Raw genomic sequence first — 14,008 nt, forward strand, 5'->3', positions numbered from 1 at the left:
TCCTCCAAAGCGCGCTGAAGGAGGGTCTGGCTACTCACATAGCATTTGGGGATGGGAGGAAAACGTGCTCTGGTTTAATGGCATTTCTTTAAACCAATCACAATCGTCATGGGCGGTGCTAAACACTGCACAGAGCCGCTGTGTAAAATAGTGGTGTGAGAGAAAACTCAGATTGGACAGATAGTCTGGCTACCTGTCTCAATTTACCCTGCAGAGATCTGGGGAGCAGTCAAAAATAGTCCTCATTAATCCACCGAATTTAAAATTCCAACACTAAGAAAGTGGAAGGAAACGGAAAATGCATGCATCCGGTGGAATTTCCTGCGGCACTGCAGCAATCCCGGAAGTGTAACATCAAGGATATAGACTAGGCGCCCAGACTTTAGGCTTACGTGCATAATTATGGTTTTGGGTTAAATAGCAATAAAGCCTCGAAGGTTAACTTCTAACTGCCGACCACAAGAAGCACAAAAGACCAACGCTGAGCTAACGTTAGCTAGCTAGGCCAAATGGCGAAAGAAAAAAAGAAAAAAACCTGACTTCTCTGATTCGCTACGCAGCTTGCAGACAGTGCTGATTAGGCTGGTTAGGCATGATGTAAATGTAAAACTGAAAACAAAAGTACAGAAGTATCATCAGCAAAATGCACTTAAAGTATCAAAAGTAAACATGTCCCTTGTGACTGTTGATGTATTATTAAGTATGACATTATAAGTTTGTTAGATTGTACTGATGCATTAATGAACTTTACATTGCTCCAGGGCGAAGTGGAACTTTTAACTACTTTGTATACAGTTGGCTAGTTTAATCCAGTGGTTCCAAAACTAGGGGTTATGAGATAATTAATGGGAGAGGAAAGTTTTTGGACTTTTCTCTTTATCTTTCCTTTTGTTGTGAAGTGTCAATAATTTTTCCTCTTTGAGCTAAAATTTAAAGTTTGAGAGGTGAAATGTTCCTTTGGTGACTTCTATTTCTAAACAAACTAAACACTGAATTTGTAGAAGAAACATGGACTCACGATGACGATGAGTGCAGCTTTACTGTTTTCAGACCATATTGTGCTAACCTGAAAAACATTTCAAGTTTTTCTTCTTTCTTGTGTCTATTTTTATGCCTCCATAAAGACAAAAATAGCCTAATGTTAATCAGAATACATCATTTAGGGTGTTTATTCACTTTGGTTAAATTACTGATTGCAGCTTTGATGAGGTGATGCACCGGGAAACTGATTAAATGCACTTTTAAAGAACCTTAACAGCTGGAGTTTAGATGCAGTAAATATTTGAATTATGATCAAAGGTATTTTGTTGTTTGAAAGAACACATTAATGATAGATGTGTTTTGAATTATGAACCATTTATTAGATGAATCATTGGAACACAATTTTCACTGGAGTTTTGTTGAGGATAAATACAATTCAAATGAAATTTACAGTTTTTAGGAGTAGTGTGTCTTGCAGCCAGTTCTTCGAGTCAATCTCCTCAACCCAAACCACCATATTGGATAGGTCATGTAATTCCGGCTGAAATGGAGAGCCTTGTCCAGACCATTCAGCCTATTTCTCGGTAATAGCCTCACCAAGCTCCCTGAAGAGGCCAATTCTGGCCAGCAAGGCCCACTTAAATTCTCCGTGAGACAGAGGAAGAGAGAATAGCGTCTGTGGAGCCACTTAAAAGCCCCTGGGTGAAAATGGGATTTCTGACCTGCTCCACTGGTGCTGCAGCTCTACAGCCAGATTTGCTGTCAAGGCGCTGCCAGGTGGGAAAGGGGAGGGGCTGTGGGGAGAGATGGGAGGAATGGATGGATGCTGCTGCTGGTGATGGCGTAGACCGCTAGGACCTCATTAGCTCAACATTTCATCAAACACTATGGCACCGAGGTGGCTCTCACTGCCTCCATATATCTCTTTTTGCTTTCACCATCTTTTATTTTTACTTTGTTTTTATCATTTTTCTTCTCTCTTTCCCACCTTCCTTTCTGTATTGTCTTTCTCCCCCTGTTCCTCAAGGTCTCATTAACCAGATGAGGCTGTTCAGATGGAAATCTGCCACTAACTCAAAGTCAGCAGATGAGGATGATAATGACACATCTGATAATGACACACACACACACACACACACACACACACACACACACACACACACACACACACACACACACACACACACACACACACACACACACACATATCCAGCTTATAATCATTTGTTCTTGTTAATGCCATGAAAATGTAAATTTGTTACGGCTTTAAGAATGTAAATAACCACCATATTTCTGCTGGGGAGATATTCCAGGGTGCATTAGAAGGATCTGCAGGGCCTGGTTTGCATAGCATTGCTTTTCAGTGCAGGGGAAAATCCCAGACACACCCACATGCATGCATACAAAGTACATGTGTAGCATACACACACACACACACCCACACACATACACACACACACACCAGCTTAACATACACAAATAGGTTTATGTTAATGAATTATGTGCACAAACTCAGATGAGCATGCTAGAGATAAAAAAGAGGCAACATACTAAATGAAATATACAAATACATGTATTTTCAAAACAGTTTCAAACACTAGCTAACAACAGGGGATAATTGTATGACTGAAGGAAAAAAAAACAGTAGAATAATCAGGAAGATGGAAAAATTCATTTTGGTTTTTATAATTGCAGCCATAAATATAATTTAAATCAACAAAATACCACAAAATGCATGTTAGATTTGGTAGAACATGCCCTTTAGATATGTCTCTACTGTTTAGCTATATGGCTGCAACTGTTATTTTCATCACTGATCAACCTGTCAACAATTTTCTTGTTTAGTCGAGTTAGTCTATAAAATGTCAGAAAATAGTTGACATATTCAAATTGCTTGTTTTGTCTGACCAGCAATCCAAAACCCAAATATATTCAGTTCACTAACATACTGTAGAAGCAAATATTCAAAATGAGAAGCTGGAACCAGACATTGTTTTATTTTTGCTTATAATTTGAGAGAAATTATTAATTGATTACTATACCTCCTCTGGTTTGTCAATATGGAATATGTGACACAGCTATTTTATTTTCACTTAAGTGGCTGGGCAGTGTTTGTTTCATCCAAATTAGTTTTAACTTGTTATTTAAGATTTTAACAATAATAGATATGAATAATAATTAAAATAAAAATGAGCCATGAGAAGACCTACAAAGCCTAAAGACAAACAAAGAACATGTGGTCACAATATACTATCATTTTAAGATAAGTGACTAAAAGAAATAATAATTGACTAAAAAAAAGAAGCAAAAACATAAAAATAAAAAATATAATAACATAAACATGTATATTAGTACAGTAAGTACATATACAGATGTGTGACAAATTAAAGGAAAATCCAAAGTGTATTTGGCCACCATGTGCTGCCAGAACAGCTTAATTGCGCCTTGGCATTGATTCGACAAGTCTCTGGAACTCTACTGGAGGGATGGAACACCATTCTTCCAAAAGATATTCCCTCATTTGGTGTTTTGATGTTTGTGGTGGAGAGGTTTGGTTAAGGATGACTCATCTGACGATGTCACTTTTTCCACATCTCTGTAAACCAGGGCCTATGGTTATGCAAATGTGCATTCATCTTTGTAACCCTGCAACCCTACTATAATATCCCTCTTTATGTAATTGTCGACAGATTTTTCTTGCAGACACTGTCTGGTCACGTCCTGCATGGACAATCTCAGAGAGATAGAGTTGCTCTTCTGTTTTTCCTTAAATATCGCACTCACGCACGAGCATCACAGTCATCGCATGTGCGCTGTCGACCAAAGTTGTTCGACCATATTTACTGATGTCTTTCCCAAAGATGTAAATGCTGATGTCACTTTAGTCACTGTTCCTATTGAAACACGAGCCAGTTGAGCAGTCTGTGTGACTGAAGCTCCTGTTTTTTATGCCCCAACAACGAACCCTCTTGCAAATTAAAATAGGTATTTTCCTACCATACATGTTAAACAAATCCCCTGATCAGGTCTGTTTCATGCTGATTTTGATGCATTGATGATTTGTTTGCGATCACCAGTATGATGAAGTGATGAAGCTGTAAATTGATAAAAGTAGTAAACTGATTTGTGTGGGTATTTAATCCACATATATATTCATCATGTGTATTTTAATATCAGCAGTAATCTCTTTCATGAGTTTCCTATGGAGTTCCTGATCAAATATATCATATGCTGAATACTTTATAGGTTCAGAATTCAATATGAATGTTATGCATCGGGACTGTTGTTTTGGAGGTAAACACACATTCCTCTGTTGTGTGCGAGTGGGAGAAAGATGTAAGGTGAATCCTTTGTAAGACCCCGGGGTTTCTACCAATCGCAAAGCAATATGACAAGCTACATATTCCCAGGAGGCTCTATCACTACCCATTTGTCAACAAAGCATTTTCTGCCTCAAACACATAACAAAGCTTTTTACCAAAGTCCCCCTAGGTGTGCATTTCTGTCTGCTTTGCATATTTCTGTATAAACCGGGGCTAAACACAACTTTCAGAGCAGTTTTGACTTCTGGAAAAAAAAAAAAAAGAGTTTATAACAAATATGGTGCAAAACAAAATATTCTGCTGGCAGTGCTGCAGGTGCTTCCACAGGGAATGAGGAGGCCAAATATGTTGATGCACAATACATATTTGTATGAGAAAGTTTTATTTTCTCCTTGTTTACTTCATTCTTGTTTTCTTCCATTAATCAGCCTCTCAGGATGCACTGCCAGACTTGTGCCCTAGTGACCAGCTCAGGTCACCTCAGCGGAGGCGGTCGGGGGGAAGAGATTGACCGGGCAGAGTGCGTCATCCGCATGAACGACGCTCCCACCGCCAGAGGTTACGCCCGCGACGTCGGCCGCCGCACCTCCCTGCGTGTCATCGCTCACTCAAGCATGCAGAGGGTCCTGCGGAGTCGCCACGAGCTGCTCAACGCCAGCCAGGACACAGTGTTCATCTTCTGGGGCCCCAGCAGCTACATGAGGCGTGACGGGAAGGGCCTGGTGTACAACAACCTGAGGCTGATGAACCAGGTGCTGCCCAAACTCAAAGTCTACATCATCTCCTGGCAGAAGATGCTGCAGTTTGACGAGCTCTTCAAGAAGGAGACCGGCAAGGACAGGTGAGGAAAAGATTGGTGTGTGTCACTATCACAATGAGTGTTCGAGAATGCAATAATGAGGGAAATCAATCTGATTCTGACTATGAGATGCACGAAGGACAAAGAATTTAGCAGATTAGTATGGAGTGAATAGATTAGTCAATATACAGTAAATAAACCAGCAATTTTTGAGTAAGAGGTTCAGATTAATCAAGTTCATCAAGGAAATATTAAAAACATTTGTTGGTTCAAGATTCTCAAATCTGAGAATATGTTGCTTTTTACATCATTGAGTATATTTGGAATTTAGACTTATGATCGGACAAAATATAGAATCAACTTCATCTTGGGCTTTTTCACTATTTTAAGACACTTTTATTGACTCAATGATGAATCCATTGATTGAAAACAAAGAATTAACAGATAATCTTCAATTTGAGCCTTTAAATTACAGTGGCATTATTATATTGTGGCATGCTTTGTTTTGGTTAAAAGATCATATCGGTGTGGTACATTTGCATATTTAAGCCTACTGTATAACAAGTGCTTAAGCATGTTAGATTTCTGGTTTCTAGTACCCATACTTATTACTCTTTTTCTAATAAATGTAGTCACTCATGGTGTAGTTATGGTAATGATCAGGCAAAGTAGGCACCTGGTCCTGCTCAAATAGATTCAGTATGAGGCAGAAATGTGCAGCGGCGTGAGGTACAATATGTGCCTTTTAATGTTAGTCCAATTGAAAGGCTGGTGGATGAGAGCTTAGATTTCTCCTTTCTTTAAGTGGTCAATCTCCATGGTGTTACACGGCTAAGCTAACCTTGGCTCGTAGAACAAAGGAACATGTATAACAATAGTAATAGTATGAATATATTGGTTTTACTTTGGAGTAGAGAAGAAATGCTCAATGTGTAACATGTAAGTATTCTGACATAAAACAGTAAAATCAGTTCCACATTTAAAAAAGCAAGGAACCTTTCCAGTCAAAACCAATTCCACACAGTTGTTGTGTTACAATGAAGCATCATCCAGCCTTCAGGGCAGTATAGTCAACATTCAAGGTTAATAGCTTTTCCAACATATTCTACCACAGTTATTACTATTTTGTACCTTCAAAACACATATTTTACAATACTAAACATGTTAAAAGATAGCTGTTTTTTTAATTTCAAAACTTATGAAAATCAGCTTTCATAAGAGACAAATGCCTTTTAAATGTTCTTTGATTTAAACATGGTGCACTCAGCTGTAATAACAATAGAATCAGGGTACTTTTCATTAATTACAAAACAAGAATATCACTTATAAACTTCTAATTCTACGTATTTGTAGCTTATATGTTGCTTATAATTTTGAGACCATCATTTGTATGATACAGTCCTTAATTGTTGTTACTGAGCAACTTGTTTCGCATGTAAACAAATTGTAGACGCCAGCGTCCACACACACTGCACTCACTCTCTCTCTCTTTCTTTCTCTCTATCTCTCTCTCTCTCTCTCTCTCTCTCTCTCTCTTTTTCTCTCTCTCTCTCTGGGCGTCGTGCTGGGGAGGAGGGGCCAACTTTGAATGGTGTGTTTAACAGTAAAGCCATACTCACTTGTCCAAGCTAAGGACTCCATGAGTCCAAGCTAAGTTCCCAGTCCTGTGGCCATACATGCTTAATGATAACGCTACCCAACACACTCTGTTTTGTGTGTCTCTCTCTTTGTCCGGAGTGTCATTGGAGACTGAATCTGACTTCAGCTTTAAGATAGATGTCAGGGGGAAATTACAGAGAAGAGGATTTGGTGAATAGCTCAGACATCCATCCTTCAGGATCTGTGTTTGCAATCATGGTAAATGTTTACAGTGAGCAAGCAGCTTCTGCTGTACTGTTATCCTTTTCTAGCATTAGGCATTAATATCTGTGAGGCTTATTTTAGGTCATTTCTGCTCTGTGGAACGTGGGATTGGAAGAGAGAGAAAGAAACTGTTATGAAATAACAATATCTTTACTGAATTTACAAAAATGAAACATTGTTTTAAGTACTCCTAGCCTGTGTGAGAAACATTAACAGCAACGTTTCTGGGTAATCAACTGTGCGATCGGCAACCCTGCAAGCCAGTAATTGTAATTATGGGTTATGCTGTTTCAGTAAAGGTAATTAAAATGGTGTGGGATGTCACATCCAGCCATTTTAAAACTCTAACAGAGAAGCAATAAAAAGCAGGTGTCCCTCTGCATCCTCTGTGTTAAATTAAAGTCAAATTAGCTATTGAAATAAGTTAGGGTTTTTTTATGCCGTATTTATGTTCCCCGTTAAGCTTTTGTTGTAATCGCTTACAGTCCCACTGTGTTGCACTCTTAGGTTTCAACTCGATAAATTGGCCTGAGTAGTGGTGTAGTTTGCTGGAATAAAATATGTAGGTGGCAGGTTCGTTCAGTTACCAAAGGATCACAGGTTTGATCCCTTTAACAGCAAATCTAAATGCTGTTGAAAAAGCTGAAACAATGCCAGCTAAAGTATAGGCAGACCTGGAAAACAAATCTGTGGTGATTTAAAAAGTTAGAAAGAGGATAAGAGAAGCCACAGTAGGCCCAATATGCAATGGAGAACAATAGAACAACAGCTGCAGCCACAGTGGAGAGTTCACAGACCTGGAAGAACACTTAGCTGATATTGATCCAGTGACCAAATCCAGCATCCTTTTAAGCCCTATGAATTGAATTTATAATAAACAATAGCCTACAACAATGTTAAGAGGGAGGGATATATATAGACAATTCAACAACATAGAAACAAAAAGCAAACCCAACTGAAGCAGGAAAGAGAGTCTGCTGCTCGAAGAGAAGTGACATCAGAAGTATAATAATAATAATAATAATAATAATAATAAGGGGAATAAAATCATGCATGGAAGGAGTGCAAACCAAAGAAATGGCAGCTTTATTCTTTCAGTTTTCACCCCTGAGGATTGCAAAAAAAGTGATGCAACAGAAATGGGAGCTGTGATCAGACGGAAAGTGGCATTGAAGTCAAGTAGATACAGAAACAAAGTACCTTAAATCAGTAATCAACACCCAACAACCTGTAATTACTGCAGTCATTAGAGACCTTGTGTATAAATAAACCTTACACTGTACATGCCTGCTGGTGTTTGTAGTGCGAGAAGAAACCTTTGACAACAAAAGCTGTATTTTTGTTTTCACTAATATGTTTCAGCTTCATGTCCCTACGAGTACACAGATGATATTCAACAGGTGTTTCAGCTATAGTCACGCCTTCATGTGACCTTTAACTCTCAGCAGTTACATAACAACCATTACACTAAACTCAATGACAATAGACTTGCTCTTTAGAAATGAATATAGTGCAACAACGAAAAGCGGCACCATTGTCTTTCTGTAATAAGCTCCTGTTTTCATAAATAGAGAGATTAGGGCGACCTCTAGCTCACCCAGTAAGAGCGTTCGCCCCATGTTGGCTGTAGCGGCGCAGGGTTCAAATCAGACCTGCTGCCCTTTGCTGCTTGTCATCCCCCATCTCTCTCCCCCTTTCATGTCTATCCACTTTCAAAATAAAGGGAAAACCCCCCAAAAATAATCTTAAAAATAATAATAATAATAATAATTAGAGAGTATGCACTTTCTGACTAATTTGAATCTATGATATTTTTTCCTCAAAAGTAAAAAGTAGAGCACTCTGCCTGCAGGGTGTGATTAGTTTTTTCAAGGCAAATAAAGTGCCATTATATTGAAACCAGTCATCAACTTTATTCAATACGAGCATACAAATATTTATTTTTAATAAAATAGTAACTGAACTGTGTCAACACGAGGAGCAGCACCGTTCTCCTTCACAGGGATAAATCCATCTTCCCACTCACAGCTTGCTTCCAGTCCTTTTTTGAAGACAGCCATTGAAGCTAAGAGCTTGACATTTCACACCATATTATTCATCAGCATGTTCATCAACAAGGAAATGAGGAAGACTTCTTAAGTGAGATTAGCTGCATGCCTCCTGACTAAGACCAACGCGCATCCACCACAGACTGCTTGATGACAAAATGTTGTGCTTTGAACTTTGAAAGCTTTTTAATCTGCAAAAGGTGTGTGTGTGTGTGTGGGGGGGGGTGGACTGTTGTCATAGTAATGCCCAGTTGCTGTGTTTGCATATCACAACAAATCAACATGTTCCAGACAACCTGGGTCCTGTCGTAATTAAATGAAAATGAGAAGTCTGTGCTTTGGCTGCGATAGCATCACTTTGGGTCGACACTGTTGTTTGTCGCATGGACAGACTCTAATAAAGATGAAAGTCTGACCACAGTGTGTAGTCACTGTTCATCACACTGCCACTCAGGAGGGTTAGGGTTGTTTGGCAACACAGTAAAACAGCAGGAAGCAACAATTTGTGGATGCATTTTTCCTGCAGGTTGTTGTATTAAAGGTGGGATTGGGGTGAAATAATGGAGGGATGACGAAGGAGAGTTGTTTGCTTAATTACTGAAAGAGAACAAAACTGAGGTATGTGATGGCTCTCCATGTATTGTACCATATTTACTGTATGCAATTATTTTTTTTTTTTGAGTATCTGAATTCAAGTGTAACATGTATGCCCTATAATAGTTCCCAGGGGGAGCAGGGGAAATGTTCAAAATACAAATGCTTAACAGGCTTTTTTTTAAAGGATTTCTGCCTGACGTGTATCCGCCGTACACTGTTCTCTCTGTGAGAAAATAACCAGGTAAAACCTCCACTCCAAATGTTTCCCCCTCATCAACCGTAGGTGAGCAGGATGTCGAGATGTCTACCTAGTTGTTCTTGTGAAGACTTTTCTTATCAGGCCCAAGCTTTGTTTCTTTGTCTTGCCAAGTTGAAACCTCCGCCGCTGTGGGTGCTATATATGTGAGAACAGAGGAGAAGCAGAAACAAGCTTTCTGAAAGCAGCATCCTGTCAAACTGCAATTAAACAAGAGTTTGATACTCTGCCTCCTCACTCCTATTCACATTATTATCACCGCCGCCAGGGACGTTATGTTAATAACGTTGTTGGGCCAAGCATGAAACCCTGATATTTTGGAGCGGACCCAGATTTCTTTAACGCATGTTTTAGGTGTTTAAAGTCTAGGTAAAATGAAAAAATATTTTTCAGCCACGCAAGCAGCATGACTCCTATGGATCAACAACTATTGAATGGATTGCCATGATATTTGGTACAAATATTCATGGTACTAAGAGGATGAATGTATTATTACTTTGTTGAGCCCCTGACGTTTCATCCAGTGCCACCAGCAGGCCAAAGTTTTCACTTATCCATTGAAATATCTGAACATATATAATATGGATTAGCACCAAATTGTGTACAGACATGTTTCCAGGTGGTGTATCTCATGACTTTTTCTTTAGCGCCACCATGAGGTTGACATTTGTGATGTTGAATGAAATGTCTCGACAACTGCTGGATTCACGCAAAATACAATAAAATGTAGGCCAATCTTATACTAACATTACAATTGGGCAATCATTTACTGATGGCAGAATGCTACAGGTGGCACTACTACATATTTCATTATTTAATGAGAAAGTTTAGTTGATGTAAATGCAATGCTTTAAGTAGAACATTTTGTTTTATTATTTGTTTTCTCATAAATGACCAGACGTGTATAAAGTACTAGAGACCCATACTTGAGTAAAAGTACAAGTGCTCTATCAAAAAAGTGACTTGAGTAGAAGTGCTCTTTAAGCACCACACTTAAGTAGAAGTACTAAAGTATTCAACATTTTTCAAAGTATTCAAAGTAGTTTATTTTAAAATGTACTACTCAAGTACTGAAAGTAAAAATATTAAGTTATTTAGTTATTAAAGAAAGTAGTCAAAATATCATATTGTTTATATTATTTAAAATGTATAGCCTAAAGGACACTTTGGCTGTAGCCAAAGAAATTAACACATATTAAATATATTCTATTCTATTAAAAATAACAAATATTAACAAATACTGAAATAAAATGTACAATTATCACACTGTGCAAGTAAAATGAACATCCTCTCCAGCACAGTAACGATTAAAGCCCCCAAAAAACGTATTAAACACTAGCTAGTAACATGTGTGATGTACAGGAAAGTTAGCAAGCTAGCAAAATACAGATAAACTAGCTGCTTCACATCACAGGGTCAAACGGTTAACATTCAGTACTCATTGCAGACTGAAACAACTCAGGAATAGCTTCATCTGCTGCAACAATGGCTAAATAGAAAGAGTACAAACTTACATCGTCTCTGACTTCTGAACGGGCGACCGTAATGAAAAGAAACACGACGCGATCTCTGGGATGTCTTACGTAAATTACGTAATTATGTAACTACACACACACTGTAACCTACACAGTCTCCATAGCGTGAGGAATTCACAACAGTAACGAGTAACGATGCAGCACATAAAAAATGTATCGGAGTAAAAGTATTTCATTCATCGAAAATATGTACTCAAGTAAAAGTGAAAGTAGGAAAAAAAACGAATACTCCAGTAGAGTACAGATACAGCCTTTTAGTACTTAAGTACAGTAGTGAAGTAGTTCTACTTCGTTACTATACAGCTCTGTAAATGACTGTTGAAACAATTATAATAAAGGATGCATGGGTTACTAATATTCATTGTTTCCAAAGTGCCCATCCTAAAATGCACCTGATAACTGATGCATGAAGACATCCACTGGTCACCAATCACAATCCCAGTCAAGATGAGGTTCAGCTGTGCAGCAGGGGAGCATGAAGAGATGCACAGCTGTGCCTGATTCAGCTGAAGGATTCAAATTTATCTCTGCTAAATTGTGTTATATCAGCTCATACTTGAATATTTTTACACTGTGTGTGAGGGAACAGGAACAGTTGTGATGATTTTTTTCACTGAAACTAATTTATACATTGATTTGATGAATACTGATTGATCCAAAAGTGCTTTGGTCCACAACAGCTAAACCCCCTGCATGACTGTGCTTGGCAGTGATTACAACCGTGGCTACAAGCCAACGAGCCAGAGATCAACACCATAAAGTTTTGGTGTCCCTCTGCTTTGTGAAAACCAGAGCTAGCAGCTCCGACTCACAGACATTGAGGCTGCACTTAGGCAGAGCGGTGCTTTGAGCTAAATGCTAACATCAGCATGCCAACATGCTCAGTTCTAACATGCTGTTTAGCAGGTAATATTTACCATGTTCATCATCATAGTTTAGTCTGTTAGCATGCTAACATTGGCACTAAACTGCTGAGGCTGATGGGTAATGTTATTAGTTCTGCAGGTATTTGGTAAAACGGTGGTCAAAGCTCTGGGAAACAGAGTTTGGTAGCAAATGAAAGGTCTGAAGATCACAAAAAAAATTAGACTTTATCTTCCAATGGACTTTGAATATCTGTAGTCAAATTGAGTGGCAATACATCCAGTAGGTGTCAAGATATTTCACTCCAAACCAAAAATGTGTCATGTTGTCGAGCTAGAGAAAACGTCAGGGGATCACAAAAGTAATCAGGATTCATCCTCTGAGGATCATGAATGTCCGTACAACATTTAATGGCAATCTGTTTAATGGTTGTAGAGATATTTCAGTCGGCCAAAGTGGCGGACTGACCAACATCACCCTCTGGGCTAAATTTGGGCCAGTTTGGGTGATTTATAATTTCAATCGGGTCAATCGGGTTTGTTGGTTGTCAGTTAATCATAGGGTCGACAAAACACATCCTAAACACGTTGGTATTTCATAAATGTAAGGTAGTTATTTATTTTTTTAAATTACTTTGAAAGATAAACCTTTTTTTGTATACTGCAGCCTGAATGTAAGAAGCTTAAAGATAAACATTTTAGTGTCTTTTATATTTTAGAATGAGAATATCAAAGTTTTTAGTTTTAGTTTTTGCTTAATTTTAAAGTTATTTCCACTTTAAACTGAAGATATTCGTGGTCCTTTTAGAAGTGGTGTTTGAAATTATATGACTCTGGAGCCCATTAAATCTATTCAAAACCAACTAGGGATTCTTAAAAAATATATGTTATTCAGACTGTCATGTTTTTCCATCTGACAGCAACCCTTTTAAAAGAAACCACTCTGATTGACATTTAGATTTAGAGATTTACTAATGCAATAACAAAATTATTTCATATTTCTTTCATACCAGCGTATCTCAGGAAACTCTGATTAGTGCTCATTTCTTTGCGGGCTTGACTTAAGAAACTGGAGTGTGAAAGCAGGCAGATGGTTATGCAGCTGAAGCTTTGTCATTTCAACTACAGTTTCTGCACTACATGCACACCAAGACCTTAAGAGTTTGATTATTTGGCAGGGTTCATTTGTATCAGTCGATATGTAGGATCCATCTGTATTTTAATGAAGCTGCTAGGGAACTTGAATGATTTTGCAGTCAGAAAAATCATCCTTTGGATAAAGATCAATCTTTATTCTGCCATAATACGCAGATATCAGATTTTTTGATTGTCTATTCCAGTTAATCACTTTCCAAAAAATCAAATATGGTACATTGTTCATCCTTGTGATCTCCCACGCATGAAATCCATCTAACTGTCTTCTTCCCCTCCTCCTCCGCTTTGCAGAAGGATATCAAACTCTTGGCTGAGCACCGGCTGGTTCACCATGACCATCGCCCTGGAGCTGTGCGATCGGATCAATGTCTACGGCATGGTTGCCCCTGACTTCTGCAGGTGAGACAGTGGAGCTGCATGTAAAACCTAATCATCAGCTCACCAACAAGCACCATCACTAAGAGATTTTAAAGCAAAACTGTATATGAAGTCCCTTCAAGTGTATAGAAATTCATAGCAGAACATCCACCTGATAAAAAAGATTAAAACTGTAAATATATTCAGGGAGCTGATGAATAAAATGTCAGT

General features: G+C 38.4%; 1 protein-coding gene across 1 annotated transcript in view; it reads left to right on the forward strand.

Annotated features, from left to right (window-relative positions):
- st6galnac5a (ST6 (alpha-N-acetyl-neuraminyl-2,3-beta-galactosyl-1,3)-N-acetylgalactosaminide alpha-2,6-sialyltransferase 5a) overlaps positions 1-14,008 on the forward strand; it is a 55,946-nt gene that overhangs the window by 28,723 nt on the left and 13,215 nt on the right. Inside the window, exons 3-4 of the mRNA XM_039815027.1 lie at positions 4,733-5,145; positions 13,712-13,819. Coding sequence (XP_039670961.1) covers positions 4,733-5,145; positions 13,712-13,819 — 521 coding nt within the window. The remainder of the gene's footprint in view (positions 1-4,732; positions 5,146-13,711; positions 13,820-14,008) is intronic.

This window comes from Perca fluviatilis, chromosome 11, assembly GCF_010015445.1.
Source record: "Perca fluviatilis chromosome 11, GENO_Pfluv_1.0, whole genome shotgun sequence".
Classification (NCBI taxonomy): domain Eukaryota; kingdom Metazoa; phylum Chordata; class Actinopteri; order Perciformes; family Percidae; genus Perca; species Perca fluviatilis.